This window comes from Suricata suricatta, chromosome 2 (genome assembly GCF_006229205.1).
Source record: "Suricata suricatta isolate VVHF042 chromosome 2, meerkat_22Aug2017_6uvM2_HiC, whole genome shotgun sequence".
NCBI lineage: Eukaryota > Metazoa > Chordata > Mammalia > Carnivora > Herpestidae > Suricata > Suricata suricatta.
Genome location: NC_043701.1, coordinates 43,998,921 through 44,019,570, shown reverse-complemented (window position 1 = coordinate 44,019,570; position 20,650 = coordinate 43,998,921). Strand labels below are relative to the sequence as shown.

The following is a 20,650-nucleotide window of genomic DNA, read 5'->3' as shown; positions in this document are numbered from 1 at the left end:
CAGTATAAATAGGTATTCATAAGAAGGGTTTTTTTTAAAAAGTTTTTTCCCCTTTAGACACTTCAATTAGGGGGCAGGGGAGAAAATGAAACTTTGGGAAAAAAACATGATATAAAATTTCCTTAAGTTAGGAACCACGTGTCACCAAACACTAAGCCACATGCACAATTCTTAGATCACTGGGAAATCCTTTCAGATTGGAATCCGGTACCGAAAAGTCAGAGGAGCCTGTCTGAATTAGGAAAAAGAAGACAAGCCTTTCATATTTACCATGTCAACATTTTTCAAAAGAAAAGCAGTTTTGCTATTTTCAAATGCATTTGGTGACTGGAAGTGCTTTCATACTTTTGGATAATTCAAGTGGGATGAGTCTATTACGAAAATCAGTAACATATAAGATTGAAGGAGGAATTCTTGGTGCTCCAGAGGATAAATGCTTCACCATCACTTCAGGAGTTTCCGCTTAGAGACAGATGTGAATTAAATCATGAACATAATTTTTAGGCTGAGGCTGACAATGGGCAATAATTACAGTGGAACTCTACACTTGATAAGAAATCTTACCATATTTTTAAAAATGATTTCTTCTCCTCATACATTCTCTCACTTCCTTGTCATAAAGGCCATGTGAGAGTTTGATTAGCTCCTTTTTTGGATGAGGAGGTGTAGAGGACATGGGGGGGGGCAAATCTATCTGATTCATTTGTGGAAACTGAAGTTCTATGACCAGGCATTTGATGGCTATCCCATACAGGCCATGAGGGACCTGCCAGAAAACCTATATGACAGAAAACTTCCCATCAGTGCACTAACTCCTTATTTTAGCTTACCTGGTTTCATCAATGTACACAGATTCAAGTACTGTGGCTGCATATTCCAAATTCTTCTTAAGATCTACCACTGAAGCCTCCCCTCTCTCTAACTGTTTGACCAAAGACCGCAGCCTAGGGGGAAAACAGATATGACTAAATTAGAATAGAGGAAACAAAGAACAATCTTACAATTATAGTTACACATTTTACAGCCCTCGAATATTTTTACTTATTCCAATATACCTGAAAGGAAAACACAAACCTAGTGATGGAGCTGACCAGTATTTCTCAAAGGAGCCAGTTATAAAATAAACACATACATTTTTGCCACTATGATGCAAAACCAATAATGTTCTTATCCACCAGGCACTGACCACACCCAAGACTTTCTAGCTGCCTTTTATCTTTCTAAGAGTTCCCTAAATTACCAATGATTTTGCTGCTTCTCTGATTTCATTTTTTTTTTTTTTTTGGTTCTAAGCAGATGTATAAAAACATGAGCAGCACCAATGTCACCAATACCACTGGAGATTCTGCTGTGTTGAAGACGATACTATGTTTGTTCAGCAGTGACCAGCCTCATGAGCCTGTCTGAGGAACCCCATGGCCAATGGGTGTTCCAAGATAGGTAAGGAGAGTCAGACCACCAAAATGCTCATAGGGGGCTACATAAGGAATACATGAAGGGAAACTATTTTCTTGGACAGGAGGAATTCCTCTAGGGGCAGATTAGCCAGCTTTAAGGGGGTGAGGGGAAGAGGCTGGATGATAAACCAAGGAACTGAAGACAAGACTTTCTTCCCCACTGCTGGTCAAGTGTTCCAGACAGTGTAAGAGGAATGATAAAACATGCTCTCTTATGTATATCAACATTATCTCCACAGAGACGGAGTTAGTATATATGATAGCAATAAAATGACAACAGACGCTCAAAGTCCAATAACTGAGAACACTGTAAATACCAGAGATGTGGAGGTTGAACAAACTCTTCAGGCTGTTTTACAGCAGGTAAAGAAAAAAGCAGAAACTTTGAAGACAACCTTGGGTTTGAGCCCCACATCCCAACATATTAGCTATGCCATAGTAGGTCAGTTATTTAATGTCTCTGAGTGTCAGCTAAAAAATGGAGATCCAACCACCAAATTTTCTAAGTTGATATAAATATTAAATCAAATTGATATATGTTCACATCAGTCATGCGGATTTTTCCAGCTTTAATATAATTAACATATCACATTGTGTGAGTTTAAGGTGTGCAACACAGTGATGTGATACATGTATATATTGCAAAATAATTACCGGAATAGGATTAGTTAACCATTCATCATCTCAAATATTTACAACCTTTTTTTTTTTTTTTTTTTTGGTGGCAAAGACATTTGAGATTTACTCCGTTGGCAACTTTCAAGTATACAATACTTAAACTAATACTTGCTAACTATAATCATGATGCTGTAATTGCCAAAACATATTAGATTCCCAGAACTTACTCATCTTATAACTAAAAGTCTCTATTCTTTGATCAACAACTCCTCATTTCCTCTTTGTTTTTCTAAAGGCAACTGTTACCATTATTGTCATTGTTGTTATTCAGTGATTTTGATCTTCACAGGCATCCAGATAGGAAACATTCTAGCAATATACCTAAGAGTATTATGAAGTCTCCATTTCCCAAGGCAAGTCCCACTTTCCTGACCTCAAAATACCCTCAAGGTTTGCCATCATAAGAGATAATAGGTCTCTTCTTGGCCAGGTGTAGACTACTCCTCTCCAGATCTACATGAAAATGATCACCTATAAACATTGAGAAAAAGTTCTGGATCAACCTTAAACAATCACGTCAGCCACACAACAGACATTCCCAGGAATTTCAACGATGTAAAATACAGAAGAAATTAGATTGAGGATGGTCACTACCAGACTTGTGAATCTCCAACATGTAATGGGAAAATAGGCAAAGGAAACCAGCAAGGCCTCTGTGGGCTTAGAGGTGAGGATCAGCCCTGTGGCTCCCGTCAGCGGCACTAGGAAGTGCTCTGGGTTTCAGGGGCAGCAGGACAGGAAGTTGGCACAGAAGGGCTTACCAGTCACTCACACACAGTGGACAGCCAGCCTGCCAAAGAATGGGGGAGATTGTTGTAGCTCTGAGCCTGAGAGCTGTTCCAAATAAGGAATGGAAGCTCTTTAGCCGAACACATTCCTGGCTAAGTCTGCCTCTAATTTTGACTCTCACTTCCAGGGGCCCAACTACCCCCAAGATGTCTGGAATCTCAACCAGCAAAGTCAGATGAGGGTACATTAAAAAATTTTTTTTTCTCCATTTTCTCCCTTCATTTGGGGTTTTAAGATTCTGTCAGGAATAGACATGAATCTCTAATCAGGCCCATGTCAACTCTCAAAACCTAAGAAGAATGGACAAAAAGCACAAAAGTGACTAGGCAAAATATAAGCCTAATAGAAGTAAGAACCAGACGATCCTGTCTAGCTGCAACAGGGCTTCCATAAGAAATAAATAAACAGAAGCAACTTTAGTCAAATAAGTTTTCCTAGACCGAAGAAAACTTTTTATAAGTAGAAAAAAATGGATCAGCTAAAACCAGGAGAAAAATAAATAAAAACATCTAACATACACGGTTTTAATTTTTCATTTCAAAGAACAGAGAAAAGAACTTGAAAATCTTTGAGAAAATAAAATATGTGATGTACAAAGTAAATAGAAATGTAACTGGTCACAGAATTCTACCCTGCCAGAAACCAGAAAGCAATTTAAAAGTAATACCGTTTTTTGAAAATAACGTGGTGTAATTCAAGATATCTATGTCTATATCTATATAGAATTGCCAACAAATATATTCTCAGGGGTGGATAAGTCAACGTTCCATCATTAACATGATTTTCCAAAACACAAAACAAAAACAAAAACAATAAACTTGAAAGCAGATTCTAGGACAGTGATCTTTCAAGGGTGGGAGTACATTATGGATCTCCCATTAAATGGACTGTGAATTCATGACCTAGATGTAACTAAGTCAGTCTTTATAAAATAGACAAATAGTTTCAAAAGATTTTAACAAGTGGCAGATGAAATATAATGCTAATTATACAAGGCCAAGGAAATATAAAAATGACGGACACGTCTTTTCCCAAGACAAGCTCCTGTCCCAGTAGAAGGGCTTCCTATGTCACTTTTATGAACCAAAAAGCAATTATAATCAGTCAAAGCCAACTGAAATTATTAAGAACGTTATACGGAATCCACCATTCTTAAAGATTCCCACTCTGAGGAAAGCACAATATTGGGCAATCAAATCTGGAAGAGTTTCCTATCATCTTGCGATCTAGCAGCCAGGACCACAGGCCAGAACAGGAGTGGGGCTCCCAGGGAAGGCACCACCCGGAATCCCATTCCACAGTTCAGATCAGAGTGCTGTAAATCATCTCCCCTGGAAAGTCCCAGGCTCTGTGCCTCAAGGAGCAGAAAATCCACAGTGTGGGGCTCTGTCCTGATGTGGCCACCAGTAGTGCCAGAAAGACCTGGGGTACTGCCACATTTATGTATACGCTGTGAAGTTCTGACATGACAGAAAGTTGTAAACCAAAGCAAACCTGTAACTGAGTGGCTTCAATAAACCTAGAGAAGAAATAACACAGAATAAAGTACTGTTAGTGTAGGGGCCCATTCAGCCAAAAGGCCTGTTGAGATCCTGCTGTAAGTCACCAAGAGGAACGCACACATCTCCAGCTTGTCTGGAAAGTGTCACCTGGTGCAAGTGAGGTCCCTCAGTGGAGGATCGGGATTGAGTCGCTCTCCTGGGAGACTGAGCGTACAGTGTCATATGGCTTGTTGGGTCCTGCTTTCCTTTGTTTTAGAGAATGTGTGCATGACCTCTTGATCAGGATGGATTAGGAACTGGAGTTAGCTTTCCATGACCTTTAATTATAGTTTCGGTGAATGGGCAAATTTTCAGATTGAAACTCCCTTCCTGGTCAGGGGCACTTTACCCGTAAATCATCATGTTCACCTTTAAAGAAAAAATAGCCTTGTCATAAGCTTCAGTTAATAATATTACTATATACATAAAACAAACCCCTGCTGATATATTTTGAGTGATGAATTATGTTTTTTGATCTACTGTATTGTACCTTGTTTCTGTTTTGATTTTCTGTTTTCACTACCATGAAAATAATAATTTTTTCTGGAAATTACAAACAGTGTAATCATTAGAAAAATAATGTAATCACCTATGGTATATAAAGATCCTAAGCATCACAGTAAAGTGCAATCTTGCCACCATTCACTTCGTCTGTGTTCTTTTTTATAGGTATTTTGCCAGCACCAACCCCCTACTCAGAGACCCTTAGACTCTGGTGCGTGGCCTGGTCCCCCGCATGTTAGGATGCATAAGAAGTACTAAAAACTCTTATCTCTTCCCATTTCTCTGGCTTAGGAGATGAGCAAAAGATTCTACCAACACCCTGGTGGACACAAAGGAAACCTAGGACACACCCACTGTGTTTATGGAGAACAGCCAGCTGACATTCACCTCTCTTTGTTCAAGAACAACTAAACAGAAATATATATATATATACATATACATATATATATATATACACATATACACGTATACTTCTTACATATATGTATCAATGAAAAGATTCAGCATTAAAGAAAGCTAAGAATACAGCACTAACAATGAAGAAAAAGGCCTCACTTTCAAAAATAAAATTCACTAATGGCAACAGAAGTCATTTTTAGGGAACATCGGCTTTGTATTCAATAAAATTTAAGAAAACATGGATCTGTGAAACAAAGGTGAGAGCAGAAATCAAAAATCAAACATATTGAGACAGGAAAAAAATTTTAAAGAAAAAATATGACAATAGAAAGACTGTAAAAACTTATTTTCTTTTAAGACGTAAATGGTGACCAACTTCTTAGATGTCCAGTTCCTATTTGGATGGGCACCCATCAAATACAAGCCATAAGTGTCCCTGTCCACAGAGCTGTCTATGCAGCCACCACACAAACCCTAGAAAATTCCAAATGTCCTTATTTTCAAATATTGTTGAGCTCTAAGACAGCACTCAGGTGGATGTTTCTCCACTGGCCCCCTCTACACCCTCTTCTCTTTATCCTTTTTGGAATATGATGCCCTGTGCTTCCCTACCTACCACCCAAAACTGTTGCTTCATGAATGGACGAATTTCAAATTAGCTCTTTCACCACTGCCACCAACTAGTCTCAAAAATCAAAAAATTTCCTGAAGTTTCATGGAATAAGGAGGCACTCTTTCCTATTTTCCATCACAGTACAGGATTTCCCTAGATTGGAATCCATCTTAAGAAGGGTTGTCTAAAATTAGCCAAGATCTCTCATACCCATGTTATAAAGTATTTTTGTTAACCTTGGAGAAGACCAGCTAAGGCAAGAAGGCTCAGGGGCCCTCCTTTGTTTTCCTAGTGAAATTTGTCTGGATGTTTTCCCATGTGGATTCATGTCACCTAAAAGCTAATGTCCCAAAGGATCAATCCCATGGTAAGCTCTACTCCATATAACTAGCTATTTAATATTATTCATAAGAAATTTAGGTCCAGGCACCTAAAGGAAGGGAGAGAGGGAGAAAGTTGAGGGAGGGAAAAGGGAAATATACAACAATACCAATAATAAAGTCTCTCTTCTGAGTGAATGTTCATAGTTTCCAGGACTGTATTTATTCCTGTCACTGTGGCTGCCAGATAACAGTTCCAATATAGAAGTGCAACACCATTTTAGGACTAGCTTATGCTTTCAAACTTTGGCAACATGCCTTTCTGTTATGAAAGTGTGTAATTTTTTTGTGTGTGGATGAACCACACATCTTTACGTGAGTCCTCCATTTCTCCCCAGAAGCTACTTTCTATAGGTTTCCAGCTTCAAGGCATATGATGAAATGCTGTATTACTTCAGCTTTCCATGCCCTCAGGCCCAGAGCAAGTGCTGGATGCTGAGTTACCCTGAGACCATGCCATTATTTAAAATGCATACAAGCATCAGAAGAGAGGAAATAAGTGAGGAAAGTCCGAACGCTGTATTTTTGAATTTGAGAGGCTGTTGGAATGGAAATTTTTTCCCACAGAAATAATTTCTAGGACCAATGGGGTTGATTTTATTAGGAAACAACTTTTTGGCTCAACTTCATAACCCAGAAAATTGCCCTACAATGGACTAGGCACTATTCCCCGCCCAAGTGAGGTCCTAAAAACCCTCCAATACTATGCTTTGAAAGCATATATATTCATTGGGCTTTAGACACCACAATGAAATTATCAGAAAAGCCTACCAAGCAAAAATAAACTGGAATAAAAAGCCAGGAAACGCGTTTTCTTTTGTCTGTCCTTTCGGCCCCAATTTGTTCCCCTTGAGAAGGATGAGCCGCAACGAACACGCCAGCGTGGCCAAAGATGGCTGTTATCTCAGACCAGATGGGCTTTGTTCAGTTTGAAAGAATGTAAAGGGGAACTGGGTCTTTTAAAACACTTCCCGTACAGGTTCTAGTGAATCCTGAGTCCTAAAAACTCCTTTGAATAAAACACTCAGTGTTTGAGTTCATCATATCCGTGAATTTGTAAGGCAAAAACATCTCTGTGTACTTTTCACACCACCTGTTTCCTCCATGTCACTCCCAACCCTGCCACTTACCTAAATGCCACAGGAAGTAAATTAAAACAATTCCTCCTAAAACAATCCTAAAATGGATACTCTACGTGACCCTCAGATTTATGTTTTAATGTTATCTGCCAATGCCATCTGAGTATTTTTCTGGTGATTTGTTTGTTTTTATAATTAATTAGGATGACGGCACTTGAAACACTCATTCAACATTTGCTGGGTGCTTTCTGTATGAGGCACAATCCAAAGGAGAAAATGCAGCGCTTTCCCTCAAAAGGGAAGATGGACAGCTAATAGGCACCTACCATGAAGCATGGCAAGTACGATCCCTGAGGTGACAAAGGTGCTAAGAAAGCAAAGAGGAGAGGAATGTACAAATAACAAGGCACTCGCTTGAGGAGGTGACATCAGAGCCACTGGAGGCCAGATAGGCATCTGCCAGCCAAACAAGATGGGATAAAAAAAAGTTGGCAAACTAGACTAAGAAAGCAGCCAGAAGATTGTGGTCCATTCAGGGAATTCCATAGGTACCTAGAACTTAGGGGTATATGAAGAGATAAAACTTTAGAACAAGGCAGAAAGAAGCCAGACCCCAGTGAGCTCATTGTGCCAAAGCTAAAGAAATTTAATTTTCTCCTGGAGCTAATGTGGATTCCCCTGGAGAATTTTTAAATAGGGTAGGGGAGTGGTATGGTAAGATTTGCATTAAAATTTTTTTTAAGTTTATTATTTCGAGAGAGACAGAGAGAGAGAGTGCATGCGCAGGGAGAGGCAGAAAGAGAGGGAGAGAGATCCCAAGCAGGCTCCACACTGTCAGTGTGAAGCCCCATTCAGGGCTCAAACTCAGGAACACAGAAGACCATGACCCTAGCCTAAAACAAGAGTCAGACACTTAACTGACTGAGCCACTCAGGCATCCCAAGATTGGCATTTTAAAAGATCAATCTAGTAGTTGAGTAAAGGAGTGCAGTTACTTAACAAGAGGCAAAATTCTATACATTTTTGTTATAATTAGGCCTGTCTTATAGCCTGAACAGTGCAGTATGAATATAATCAATCATGTGACAGCAGAGTGACATGGCGTTGCATGAGTTTGATGGTAGTATGGATTGTCACTTTAAATAATTTCTGGGAAAGGACTTGTTTGGAGCATATGGCATCCTGATTTAGTGACCTCCAAAAGCAATAACACTAACAAAAATGATGACTGGCAAGAATAGTCTCTTTATGTAATTTTTACCTTTTGTTAATGCCCTAAATAAAAGAAAATTTAGTTTCTATGGTTCCCAACATACTTAGGCAGAGGTTCAAATAGATTTAAGTAGATTATCAGGCTTTAATTACTTTTTCACTTAAGAAAAAAAAACTGGGTACCTAGGTGCACCTCTGTATTTTTACATACTTCTCTATATAAGTTATTAACTAGTAAAAGCATAATGTTATAGAAGACTTTAAATAACATCATTATCAAAACTGACTTTATTGAACATGTACTGAATGAATACTTGTCAGTTGCAGAATACAACATTCTCTTCAAATGTACATGTAACAGTTATCAAAATTGACTATATGCTGGGTCATGGCAAAAACCTCAATAAATTTCAATTAATTGAAATCAGATAATATTCTCTAATAACCGTGGAACTCAGATTGAAGTCAATAACAAAAAATGATTAGAAATATTCTAAATGTTTGAAAATTTAGGAATATACTTCTAAATAACCATGGGTCAAAGATTAAATGAGAAAATCATTCTAAATGTTAATGAAAATATGATACATTAAAACTTGTGGCATGCAGGTAAAGCAGTGCAGAGAGGGACATATATAGCCTTAACTAAATGTATTAGAAAGGGAGAACATCTGAAAATAAGTGATTTCATTATCTATCTCAAGAAATTAGAGAAAGTAAGTTAATCCATCTCAAGAAAACAGAAAAAGAACAAGTTAATCCAGAAAAAAATAGCAAAACAATAAACACAATAAATAAAACTTAATTAAGTAGAAAACAAACTTTTACTTAAGAAAAACAACAAAGCCAAAATAATAAGAAAACATAATCACCCAAACCAAAAGCTAGGTAAATAAATCAATAAAGCTGAATAACTGGATATTCAATAATTCAAATAATTGAAAAGCTTAATGATATGGGTAAGCCAAACAAGACTGACCAAGACCAAAAGGTACAAATAACCAAATATCGAGAATAAAAGAGAGAATATTACTACAAATCCCACTGACATTTTAAAAAGTACTAAAAACATAACAAATATTTTTCTGCAGATACATTTAAAATTGAGATAAAATTTTAAAATTTCATGACAATTTATCAAAACCGACATAAGATAAATATAAAATATAAATACTTCTATATCCATTGAAGAAACTGAATCCATAGTTTAATACTTTACCACAAAGGAAACCACAATGCTAAATCATTTTATCAATGAATTCATCCAAAGAGGATATAACACAATCTTCCAGAGAAAAGCAAAAGAGGAAAGATTTTCCAATTCATTTTGTAAGGCCAGCATATTGTTGCTTCCAAAACAAATGAGACAATTATAATAATAGAATCACAGACCAGTCTCTCATAAACTTAGATGCAAAACTCCTAAACAGAATTTTAGCAAATTAAATTCAGAGATAAATAAAATGGAAAGCAAACACCAAGCAAACTTGTAAAATGCAAGGTTGCTTTAATATTTTAAATCAGTGACTAAATGTTATTCATTATTTTAATGGAATTGAAAGAAAAATCATATACTCTTCATAACAGATTTAGAAAAACCATTTGAGAAAACACCTATTCATGATATCGTCACAAAGGAGGAGTAAAAGCAAATTTCCTAAAACTGACATCATCATATATAATACTGAAATATGGTAAGCTTTCCTGTTGAACTAGCTAATAAAATGGGCACATGCACCATCACTGCTTCCCTTCAAGCCTACATAGAAAGTTCACCAACTTAAGAAGGAAAGGAGAAGAAATAAAAGGCAAAGGACTAGAAAGAAAAAATAAGACCGTTACTACAGATGAAATCCTACATAAACAGGATATATAAAAGAATTTACAAATAAAGCATTATAATGAAAAGGTGAATTTAGCAAGGTTGCTGGACAAACAGCAATAAACAATTACAAAAGCATCAAAAAGGAAAGTATCCAGAAATGAACATTAAAAAAGTCAAAAAAGAACTCTATATAAAAAACTGTAAGATATTAAGAGAAGTCTAAATGGCCTAAACAAAGAATAACCCATGTTCATAAACTTAAAACTCAGTATTTGAGAAATATGAATTCTGCCTAAATTCTTCCATAGACTCAATGTAATCCCGAACAAATTCTCCATAGGTCATTTGGTGGAAATTGACAGGCTGGTACTAAAATGTATTTGGAAATGCAACCAAATATACCAAATATGGTTTTTGAATAAAAAAGAACAAAGCTGAAAAACTTATACTCTTAAATACCAAGACTTATTACAAAGCATTTAATTCTATGCCTGTGTCTCTCTACCACATCGCTACTTTAGCCTTCTCTTCTCAGTATCCAGCTGGTATGTGTAAGGATGTGCACCTGTACTTTTATATTAGTTTAAACACAACATAAGTAGGCAAGGGAATCTGATACAAGAATAACTAAAACAGCTAAATATAAATTGCTTTAAAAAATTTTTTAGGTTTATTTATTTATGAGAAAGAGAGAGATGGCATGAATGAGGGAGGGGCAGTAAGGGAGGGAGGGAGATGCAGAATCCGAAGGAGGCTCCAGGCTCTAAGTTGTCAGTGCAGAGCCTGACATGGGGCTCGAACTTGTGAACTGTGAGATCATGACCTGAGCCAAAGTCAGATGCCACCCAGGTGCCCCAATATACATTGCTTTTGAATGATCCTGGTCTATATGTGATTGTTCTATTCCATCAGTATGGACCCATTCTTTGGATGTCCACTTGAGGGTATCACTACATACTCTTGGTTCCTGTGGATTCTCTGATGAATATTTGTATTCCTCTTGTTTTCATGACGCTATATTATGGAACATACCTTCATGTTCAGTCTTCTCTTACTTTCTGTTCTACAGAGTAAATCTCTTTTCAGGATGCATACTTGTGGGTGAGAGAGTAAGACAGTGTGTGTGTACATGCATGCAAACTCACTGTCAACACTAGGCAGAAAGCACTGTTCAGTCCAGGAGAAACCTTATATTTTTATGGCATTCCAGGAGGTATTACAACTCAGGGTTAAAGTATCAATTCATTTTGAGTTGATAATACTGACTTTGTTCCTTTGGAGTTCTTTATTCCTTGGTAATATAATTCAGTGACTTAGAAAGGGGTTCCCCTCTAGTCATTCTTGGTCTTATAGAGAAATAATTCTTTAATACTAGTTTATCCCTTACTTGTTTTCACTGTCATTCAACTCACACACTATTGAGGTTTTTTTTAAGTTTATTTATTTATTCTGAGAGAGAGAAGGGGGAGGTGCAGAGAGAAAGGGAAAGAGAGAATCCCAGGACAGAGCCCAATGTGGGTCTCAGTCTCACCAACCATGAGATTATGACGTGAGCCAAGATCAAGAGTCAGATGCTCAACTGACTGAGCTACCCAGGCACCCCTTGCACATTCTGTTAAAAGGAGATAATGCAACAACAACAACAACAAAGTGCAAAATGTAGAATTATGCTAAGAAAATCTTTATTCCTCAAGGAAGACACTGTCTCTCTAAAATATGACTCTGGGTGGGCAGAGCTCATTAGAATAGAGTGCTAATGTAGGAACCCACTTTATTGGCCAGCTTTCTTCAAGAAAAAGAAATAAAAAGAATGAAAAAGAAAACCCAGAGCATCAGTCAGAATCTACCACAGGCCATGCTGGGGACTGTGGACAGAGAAGGAGAAGAAATCCTGCCAGACTGTCAATAGGTAAGTTCCAGGATCCGTTTTTCATTTGTAACTATTCATGTGCAAAGAATCACCATCACTTTTCTCCACTAATAAACATGCCACTTCAAAAACATCTGTTGCGATAGACCAAAGAAATGAGAAGGACTAAAAACATCTTTGAATGGTGGTAATGAGAAAAGGAAGAGGAGCAGAAGTATGAGGGAAATCTGCGGGAAGATTTAGGCAGGTTGAAACCACACAGACACATTTCTCCACATCTTAAGAGTCAGCCCAGCCCCATGTCTCCCTAGCTTTCCTTCCTTGAATTCAGTTCCTTAGTCAATCTCAATCGCACTGTGTTGGTATGATTATCCAGAGAAGCTAAAGCAAAGCTCATTGCCAAGCAAAATCACAGAAATTCTGCCATACTAGAAACATAGTATGCTTTAAAAGGAAAAACCCAAGATTACCCTTTCTTCCCACTTTTGGGGTTTTTTTCTTTTTATGACAGATATAAATAAAATTAATTTGTGGATAAAAACCTGCAAAGAATGGCTAATATGCTGAATTAGCACAGCTTCCTTCCTTAAGATTAATTCCAGAAGAATTGTAGAAATAAAAAAATGAAACTCAAAGAAAACTGAGAGACTCCCAAGGTGACTCAAGGGTGCTTTCCATGTGTGAGGACAATGCAGTGTGTGTCCTTGGGCCAGGACTGGGGGGAGCCTCACCAGGTCCCGGGAGGAAATGGTAGGAAAGGAAGTATTACAGTCTGGAACTGTTCCCTCCCTTCTTCCACTGACTCCAAATCCACAGTGGCTGCCCCTACACCTCTGGTGACTCAGAACTCTAAAGGTCAAGAGGTTTGGGAAAGTTCAATCAGGGTTGTTTGCCTCACCTTGTGGCTCCACTAAGTTCAACATAGGTTCTAAGACAGAAGGAAAGAGAATGTGGAAGGACACATGTGGGTTTTATGAACCAGGCTGCTACTGGAACTCATTACTCTTGGTCACTCCCCATTGTTCAGAACCCAGTTCATGGCCACACCTTTCCAAGAGAGAAGCTGGAGGATGTTGTCTGGCCACACGCCCTGGAGGACAAGGGAGCTAGTTTGCTGGAGGGCCAGCCAACTTCTGCTGCAGCTAGGAAACGGAATCCTGTCCCCTATACTCGTTTTTCCTTTGAACCCTTTTGTTTCTACACTGTTAAGAAGATCAGATGGGATACTAACTGTATAGTAAGGGGGCTTGTAAACTTTATAATCCTTTTAAACTGAGAATCATAATCATGCTGATTATGGGATAACTTCCCAAACATTCTGAAAAAAGTGACGTTGTCCTCAAGCAGATTATCCTGAGTGAAAAAAGGCAATCCCAAAGGTTACATATTATATGATTCTATTTAGGTCACATTCTTGAAATGGCAGGACTGTGACATGAAGGACAGATTACTGGTTGCCAGGAGAGGGAGGGGGAGTAGAGTGGGACACAGATAGGAGCATAAAAGGGAGCCTGGGAAGATGGCACTATCCTGGGTCCTGACCGTGGTAACGATGCACAAACCAACAGGTGTAATAAAGTTGCACAGGACTAAACATATGTGCACACACATGCACACATGAGTATAATAAAACTGGGGGAATCTGAGAAAGATAAGTGGATTGACCCCATGTCAATATCCTAGCTGTACTATAGCTTTATGAGATGCTTCCATTGTGGGAACTGGGTAAAGAGTACATGGGAACCTCTCCATATTACTTCTACCAATAATTTGAATCTATCTCAAAGGAAAATGTTTAATTTAGAAAAAAAGAACACAGGGGCACCTGGGTGGTTCAGTCGGTTAAGCCTCCGGCTTCGGCTCAGGTCAGATCTCACGTTCGTGGGTTCGAGCCCCATGTCAGGCTCTGTGCTGACAGCTAGCTCAGAGCCTGGAGCCTGCTTCCAGTTCTGTGTCTCCTTCTCTCTCTGCCCCTCCCCCTCTCATGCTCTCTCTCTCTGTATTAAAAGTAAATAAAACATTAAAAAAATTTAAAAAAGAAAAAAAGAACACAGCCCTTCAGCTCAATAGAATATTGATGATAATAGGTTGGACTTAAGTTGTCCTTACTCTGACTCTTTTTACAGGAGTCTCTCTGTTCATGTGGCCTATTTAGTATCTACCTCCCAGATCCTTCTGCTTGGTTTCAGCAGGGGAAGGGAGAAATGTTGATGGGTGAGCTGTTAACCTATGATGGCCTTGGAGAGGATCCAACAAGGGCTTACAATCAGTGATGTTGGGAGCATGGTAGGAACAAATGACTTGAGGCTAGTTCATGCTAGAGATTCTCAGGATTAGCCGAAGAAACTGAGATGCTAGCAAATGGTTGGCATATTAACAAGATGAGGGAAGAAGAACCCAGGGAGTTTCCTAAAGGGCCCCTGATTCCACCTTTCCTGGCCACGACACCTGCGGAGCTCTAAGGTCTGAAGCACCTTCCTTCCCTTGCATTTGTGCTCTCCCTTTCCATTTCATCCTCAGAAGTCTGTTTCATTTCACGGGTAATTTCCCTACGGCAGGCTGTCCCAAAGGGTCTGTGAAGAAGGAAATACAGAGCTAGGCTGAGGCTGATGGAGTGAGGATAAAGAGGCAAGGGGTGTGAAAGAACCTGTCACGGTGATTGTGTTGTATTGTACAGTCCTTTCAAATCAAACAGGAAACCAATTTGCATATTATTAACATTTGAAGTTTGTTTTCAACATAATTACCTTTCAATTTCCTGCCAACCGTAAATCATTCTGTAATAGCTTTGGGGCGGGGGGCAGGTAGAGATCTGGACCCCATGGTGCATTATCATTTATTGTCTGTTTGCTCTAGCACATTCTAATAGCTGAATGTGTCAAAAGCCAAAAGATCTTCCATTCTTTTGCTACGTATTAATAGAAGAAAAAAGAGTCGAGGGCACCTTTTGTTCAGGTGTTATCATCTCACTCACCAGCATTACCTCCTCTTTGTACTTGAGGGCTGAGATGTGTTCCACTTTCTCTTCTATTAAAATAGTGCCCCACCCTCTCCATGGTTAGAAATGCAAGCTTGGTGTAGCTCAGGTCACTAAACAAGGTAAATGGTAATACAGGACCCAACTCTCATAACTAGTTAGGAACATAAGCCATCCCTTATTAGCTATTTTATGTCAGAATTTATAAGGAGAGTTGATTTACAAAGGCATTAGCAGTAATAATAGCAAATGCTGATGAATCAATATGAATAAAGCCCTCTGCTGTTGCCAAGAAAATTATTCCTCAGTGTCCATGATGGTGATTTTCATGATTTAAAAATACTGTCCAGTGCTTTGGAGTTCTCCCCTCATGAGCACTGTGAGCCTCCCTGGCACCAGGACTTCCTCATTTAGCATTTTGAAGACCTCCTAAAACTCAGCACACAATTTGTAAGATTTCTTTTAATGGCGTTTGAACCTCTGTGGTGTTGTAATATGCTCTATTATTGAATGGGAAAAGAAGAATTTTTTTCAGAAAAGCCTTGTTGAGCTTCAGACTGTGGCCCAGGACTAGAAAGAGGAGGGCATAGTTCCATTCAATGATTCTCTGTCAAAGAAAAAGGAGACACTGGGGGAATCACAAAACGTCCAACACTTGGATCCTAACTTTGGAAGAGCACATGAGACCTGTCGGATCTTGAGGAAATGGTGGTGCCTTCACACAGACGCTATTGAGGGTTTCTGGAGAGGGGTTTTTCTTTCTCCCTAACGGACTGCAAACCCACACAACTGGGGCTCAATGACTGATGCCATGACCTAGTCTAGCAGGGAGAGGGGACACCTGCTCTGTCCAGGGGCCAAAGGCCAGCCAGACCTGATTATAGGTCTCCCTGCAGAACCTGAGAAGTGGCTGAGCTCTGTCCAGGGCTGGTGTAAACAAAGAACCGCATCAACATCTCTACTAGAGTTGGGGACCGACTGGTGCTTAAAGCTGATCATCACACATCTGGCTCAGGGAACAGCCACTTCTGGGTGCTTTGGTTTTGGGCTATTTACTATTACTTGCTGAGGACCAGGTGTGGATCCTGCTTCCTTTTTACTCACAGCCCTTGCACTCTCACATTTGTCTCCACAAAGATGCCATCAAATCAGAAGTGAAAAGCTAAAACCTATGGCCCATGTGACCTACTGCTTTACACTTCCCTTACCTACAACCTTAGGTTTATCCTCATATAGGGAATTCCACCACTGAAATCACTGGTATGGGACAAAAAAGACTATGTTGTGTTTTTACCTCCCCTCACCCATTCTGCCAACAGCCATTCTGACCATGACAAATCCCCAGGGAGTGGTGGAAAGAACAGTCTGGGACATGGGTAGCATCCTAGTCCAAAGTCCTGAGGTGGGAGGTTGTTGAATAGGTCAGGGGAACACCGGGGGCTGAGTAACTGAGCCTTCTGTGGACTCAGCAAGGAGATGACTCCCTGGCCATTCTCACACCAACCCAGCAGAGTGACCTCACAGTACAAGCAGCTACTGTATGACAGTTAGAGAAGTCTGAGAGTCTACATACTTTAATAGTTTTAATTATTTTATTTTATTTATTTTTAGTTTATTTACTCACTTTGAGAGAGAGAGAGAGAGAGAGAGAGAGAGAGAGAGAGAGAGAATCGCAGGTTCTGCGATGTCAGCATTCCAATTCACAAACTGTGAGATCATGACCTGAGCCGAAATCAAGAGTTGGATGCTTAACTAAGCCACCCACGCACCCCACTTAAATATATTTAAACATGAATTATCTAAAAAGACCATTTAAATTATTAGATTGGTTGGGGGTACCTGGATGGCTCATTTGGTTGAGTATCTGACTTTGGCCATGGTCATGGTCTCAGTTTGTGGGTTCAAGCCCGTGTCAGGCTTTACATTGACAGTGTGAAACCTGCTTTGGATTCTCCAGCTCCCTCTCTCTCTGTGCCTCCTCTACTCATGCACACTCTTACACAATCTCTTTCTCTCTCAACAATAAATAAATATTATAAAACAGAAACATTTAAATTATTAGATTGGGTGGAGTTTCATAAATTGGATTATAATAGTTTCCCTTTTTCCACCTTCACCAATCTCTCTCTCTGTCTCTCTCTCTTCTCCTCTCTCTCACCCACCCCCCCCACACACAGACACACACATACACAACACCCCCATTATAGACACAGACCCAGCAGAGTAGGGCTTATGAAGATCAGATCGTGGATAAGAAGTAAAGAAGCCACAGTTTCTTTGCACATCTTCCATATGCTGTGAATAAATGACTGCCCTGCTACATTCACAGCATTAAGCAACTGCTCAGAGGCAGGCAGCATGCATGAGAAATAGATATTTTTGGTGCTACGCCTGTTCCCAGGGCACTCATGCCTGGCATAGGAGGTAAATGCAAAACAACCATTATCTTCTATGGCAAATCCTGTGACAGAGCTATAACCAAATATTGTTCAAGCACACAGAAAAGGGAAATTACTGCTGATAGAGGTAGAACAAGTTTCCACAGGTGTAGATATGCAAGTGAGATTCAACAGTTCCATTTAACAAACATTTCATATGTCCTTATAATATGCTTGCTACTGTGCTGGGCCCATGCATCTTGAGGGTACAGTCTGCCTGGGGAGGCAGGCACAAAAAGATAAATTCTACAAAAGAGGTTAAGTCTTAAAATAGACTGCCTTGGGCATTATGGCAAAAGTATAAAGTTCAAACTTGCAGATTTCAATTTTCAAAGAACACCAAGAAACCCAAAGTAGAAAGTTGTCAGTGGCAAAGTCCACTGGACCCTCTATCCTTACTCAGGATAAATTAGTACTTTAATATAGATATTGGGGTACCTGGGTGGCTCAGTTGGTTGAGTGTCTGACTCTTGATTTCAGCTCAGGTCACGATCCCAGGGTCATGGAATAGAGCCCCACAGTGGGCTCCATGCTCTGCATGGAATCTACTTGGGTCTCTCTCTCTCTCTCTCTCTCTCTCTCTCTCTCCCCCCTGCCCCCATGCCCCTCTCCCTGGCTTACTTGTGCTTGTTTTCTCTCTAAAAATAAATAAAATAAAATAAAATATTATGAGAAGAGGTGGGGGGAGAAACAAGGGAGGGGAGACATATGAGATGATTTCCAAGTCATTTCCTGAATTTCTTCCCTTCAGATTTGGGAATATATTCCAAGTCCCACTTGAAAAGGCAGGAACTATGAGTCCAGTATACTGCTTATGTCTGCCAGGGCATAAACAGTGCATTTGCCAGCCAGCAGCCTGTTCCCCTTCCAGAGAACTCTGAAGAACAATACACATAGACTGAGAGGAAGCGAGGAGGCCAGCAAAGAAAGTTCTGTCCACTTACGATGACGTCCTTTGGGCAGCAGCGGACACCGTCTCAAACAGATAAATACACAGGGGAGAGAAGAAAAAGTTAGGAAGGTTTTTTTAAGTTTCTTCTCCAAAATATGGTCTGTAAGAGGGGAAGGAATTCCAAAAGGACAATACACAAGTAAATATGCCAGCTCTTACGATTTTCATTTTTCTGTCCTACCTGAATCTCAAGAGTAGAGGCAGATGTGAGACAGAAGGACTATCCCTGCTTTGGAGAATGACTGTAGGTTGATCATTTCAAACAGGTCATGAATCTACATGTCCCTGGGGCAAAGCTCTGGGGTCATTTCACAGGGATGAGTGCAAAGGCAGAAAGATGTTAAATAGCTCTTAGGGATTCCTTCCAAAGGGCTGCTTGGGTGCCCAAGACCAGCCGAGATGTCCAGATACTAAATGAGGAGGTATCTGGGCATCGCTGCTGTACTGAGGCTTCTGCAGGGAGGCAGGAGACGTCTGCTCCTGGACCACAGGGCGGATGGCGGGTGGGGTGCAAGCGGGACCTGCACAGAGCAGAGAACAGACAAAAGCAGGGAAGGCAGGAGAAGATGGATTGCCCAACTACTTGATGTGATTACCAGAAAGCTTCCTTATTCTTAGAGGCTTCTTACTAGCTCTTGTGATCCACTTGGTAAGGATTTGTTGCTATCACTGTTGTCTAAAAATGAAAGCAGCTAACTGGACCTTGCTGAACATACTGTCTGGAATGCTTTCCTTCCCGTTTTTGTGGCACATTTGCCTCCTAGTCAACAGGCAGTGATAATGAGAGAAACGGGAAAAAGAGTTTTGGAAAGGTAATAGCAATAGTATTATCACAGTAACAGCAATATTGGTAATTGTATTGTCATTATTCTAAATGGACTCTAGCGCAATGATTCCCAAAGCCAACAATGAATTCTAATTTCCTGTGAGCTTTTAAAAATATAGGAATCCAGCCCAGATTTTAGGCCAAAATATGAAATAACAAAATCATGCTGATGATTCTGACCATGTAGGGTGGTGGTAACACTTTCAAATAATCTGAATAATTAAATCTGTGTAGTCTGAATAATGTATTCCATAGAACACCTGGCCCACAGATTGTTAAGAGGCATTACCAATGAAAAGGCTTCTGGACGGAAATGTTGTTGAAATCCAAACTTTGTTTGGTATTTATTTGTCTTCTTAGATCTTTTTCCGTTGATACAACACTCACTCAGACTCTCTGAGGTAAGGCTATTGTGTACAGCATTTCCCCACGAGATGTGTCAAAAAAAGATCAGTGTTTTTCTTTCAAATCCCTCAAGGCCCGAGGTTATAGTGTATGGGATTTGGGGAACACTGCTCTGCAGTCCCCAGCTCTGCCTCCTTAGATGTAGGTAGAGTCATTACAGGCAAAAGATCCAGCACACTTGAGATGAAATAACAATTATAAAACGAGACGGCTCCCTCCTTTTTATGCATTTATAATTTTCAATTATATATTGAGCTAAAAAGAAAAGCAGCAAAACACGTGCAAGACTATACATTCACGGAAGCAAAGTAGCAAACCACGGCATGCAACTGTCCCTGCAACCAATTTTCTATTTTAAGAACATTTCTTTCACTCCTTTTTGGTATTATGACATTTTCACATGATTCATCAATGACTTCTTAAGTTAAATGAGGGGTGGTCTCATATATTTTGATGAAGTTCATTTTTACCTCTGCGATGGAAGAATATTTTTAAAAATTCTTTCCCTTTGTCTCTTACAACTTTTCCCTAGGTTTTTTCCTTTCTCTCTCTGGACACTCTCTGACAACCAGTGAATATAATTTACAAGGACAAGTGGGCATATTATGATTACTAATTCTTGAGTGGACTGTACTGTTCCACATCTGGAATACTGTCCCTGAATAAACACAGAACCACCACAACCTATTTATTTCCCACATTCAT

The 20,650-nt window shown here is 39.5% G+C and overlaps 1 protein-coding gene across 5 annotated transcripts in view; it reads right to left on the bottom strand.

Annotated features, from left to right (window-relative positions):
* PDE1C (phosphodiesterase 1C) overlaps positions 1 to 20,650 on the bottom strand; it is a 509,313-nt gene that overhangs the window by 106,542 nt on the left and 382,121 nt on the right. For all 5 annotated transcript variants that reach the window (XM_029925461.1, XM_029925470.1, XM_029925493.1 and 2 more), the window contains one exon: positions 831 to 944. In XM_029925461.1, the coding sequence (XP_029781321.1) occupies positions 831 to 944 (114 nt within the window). The remainder of the gene's footprint in view (positions 1 to 830; positions 945 to 20,650) is intronic.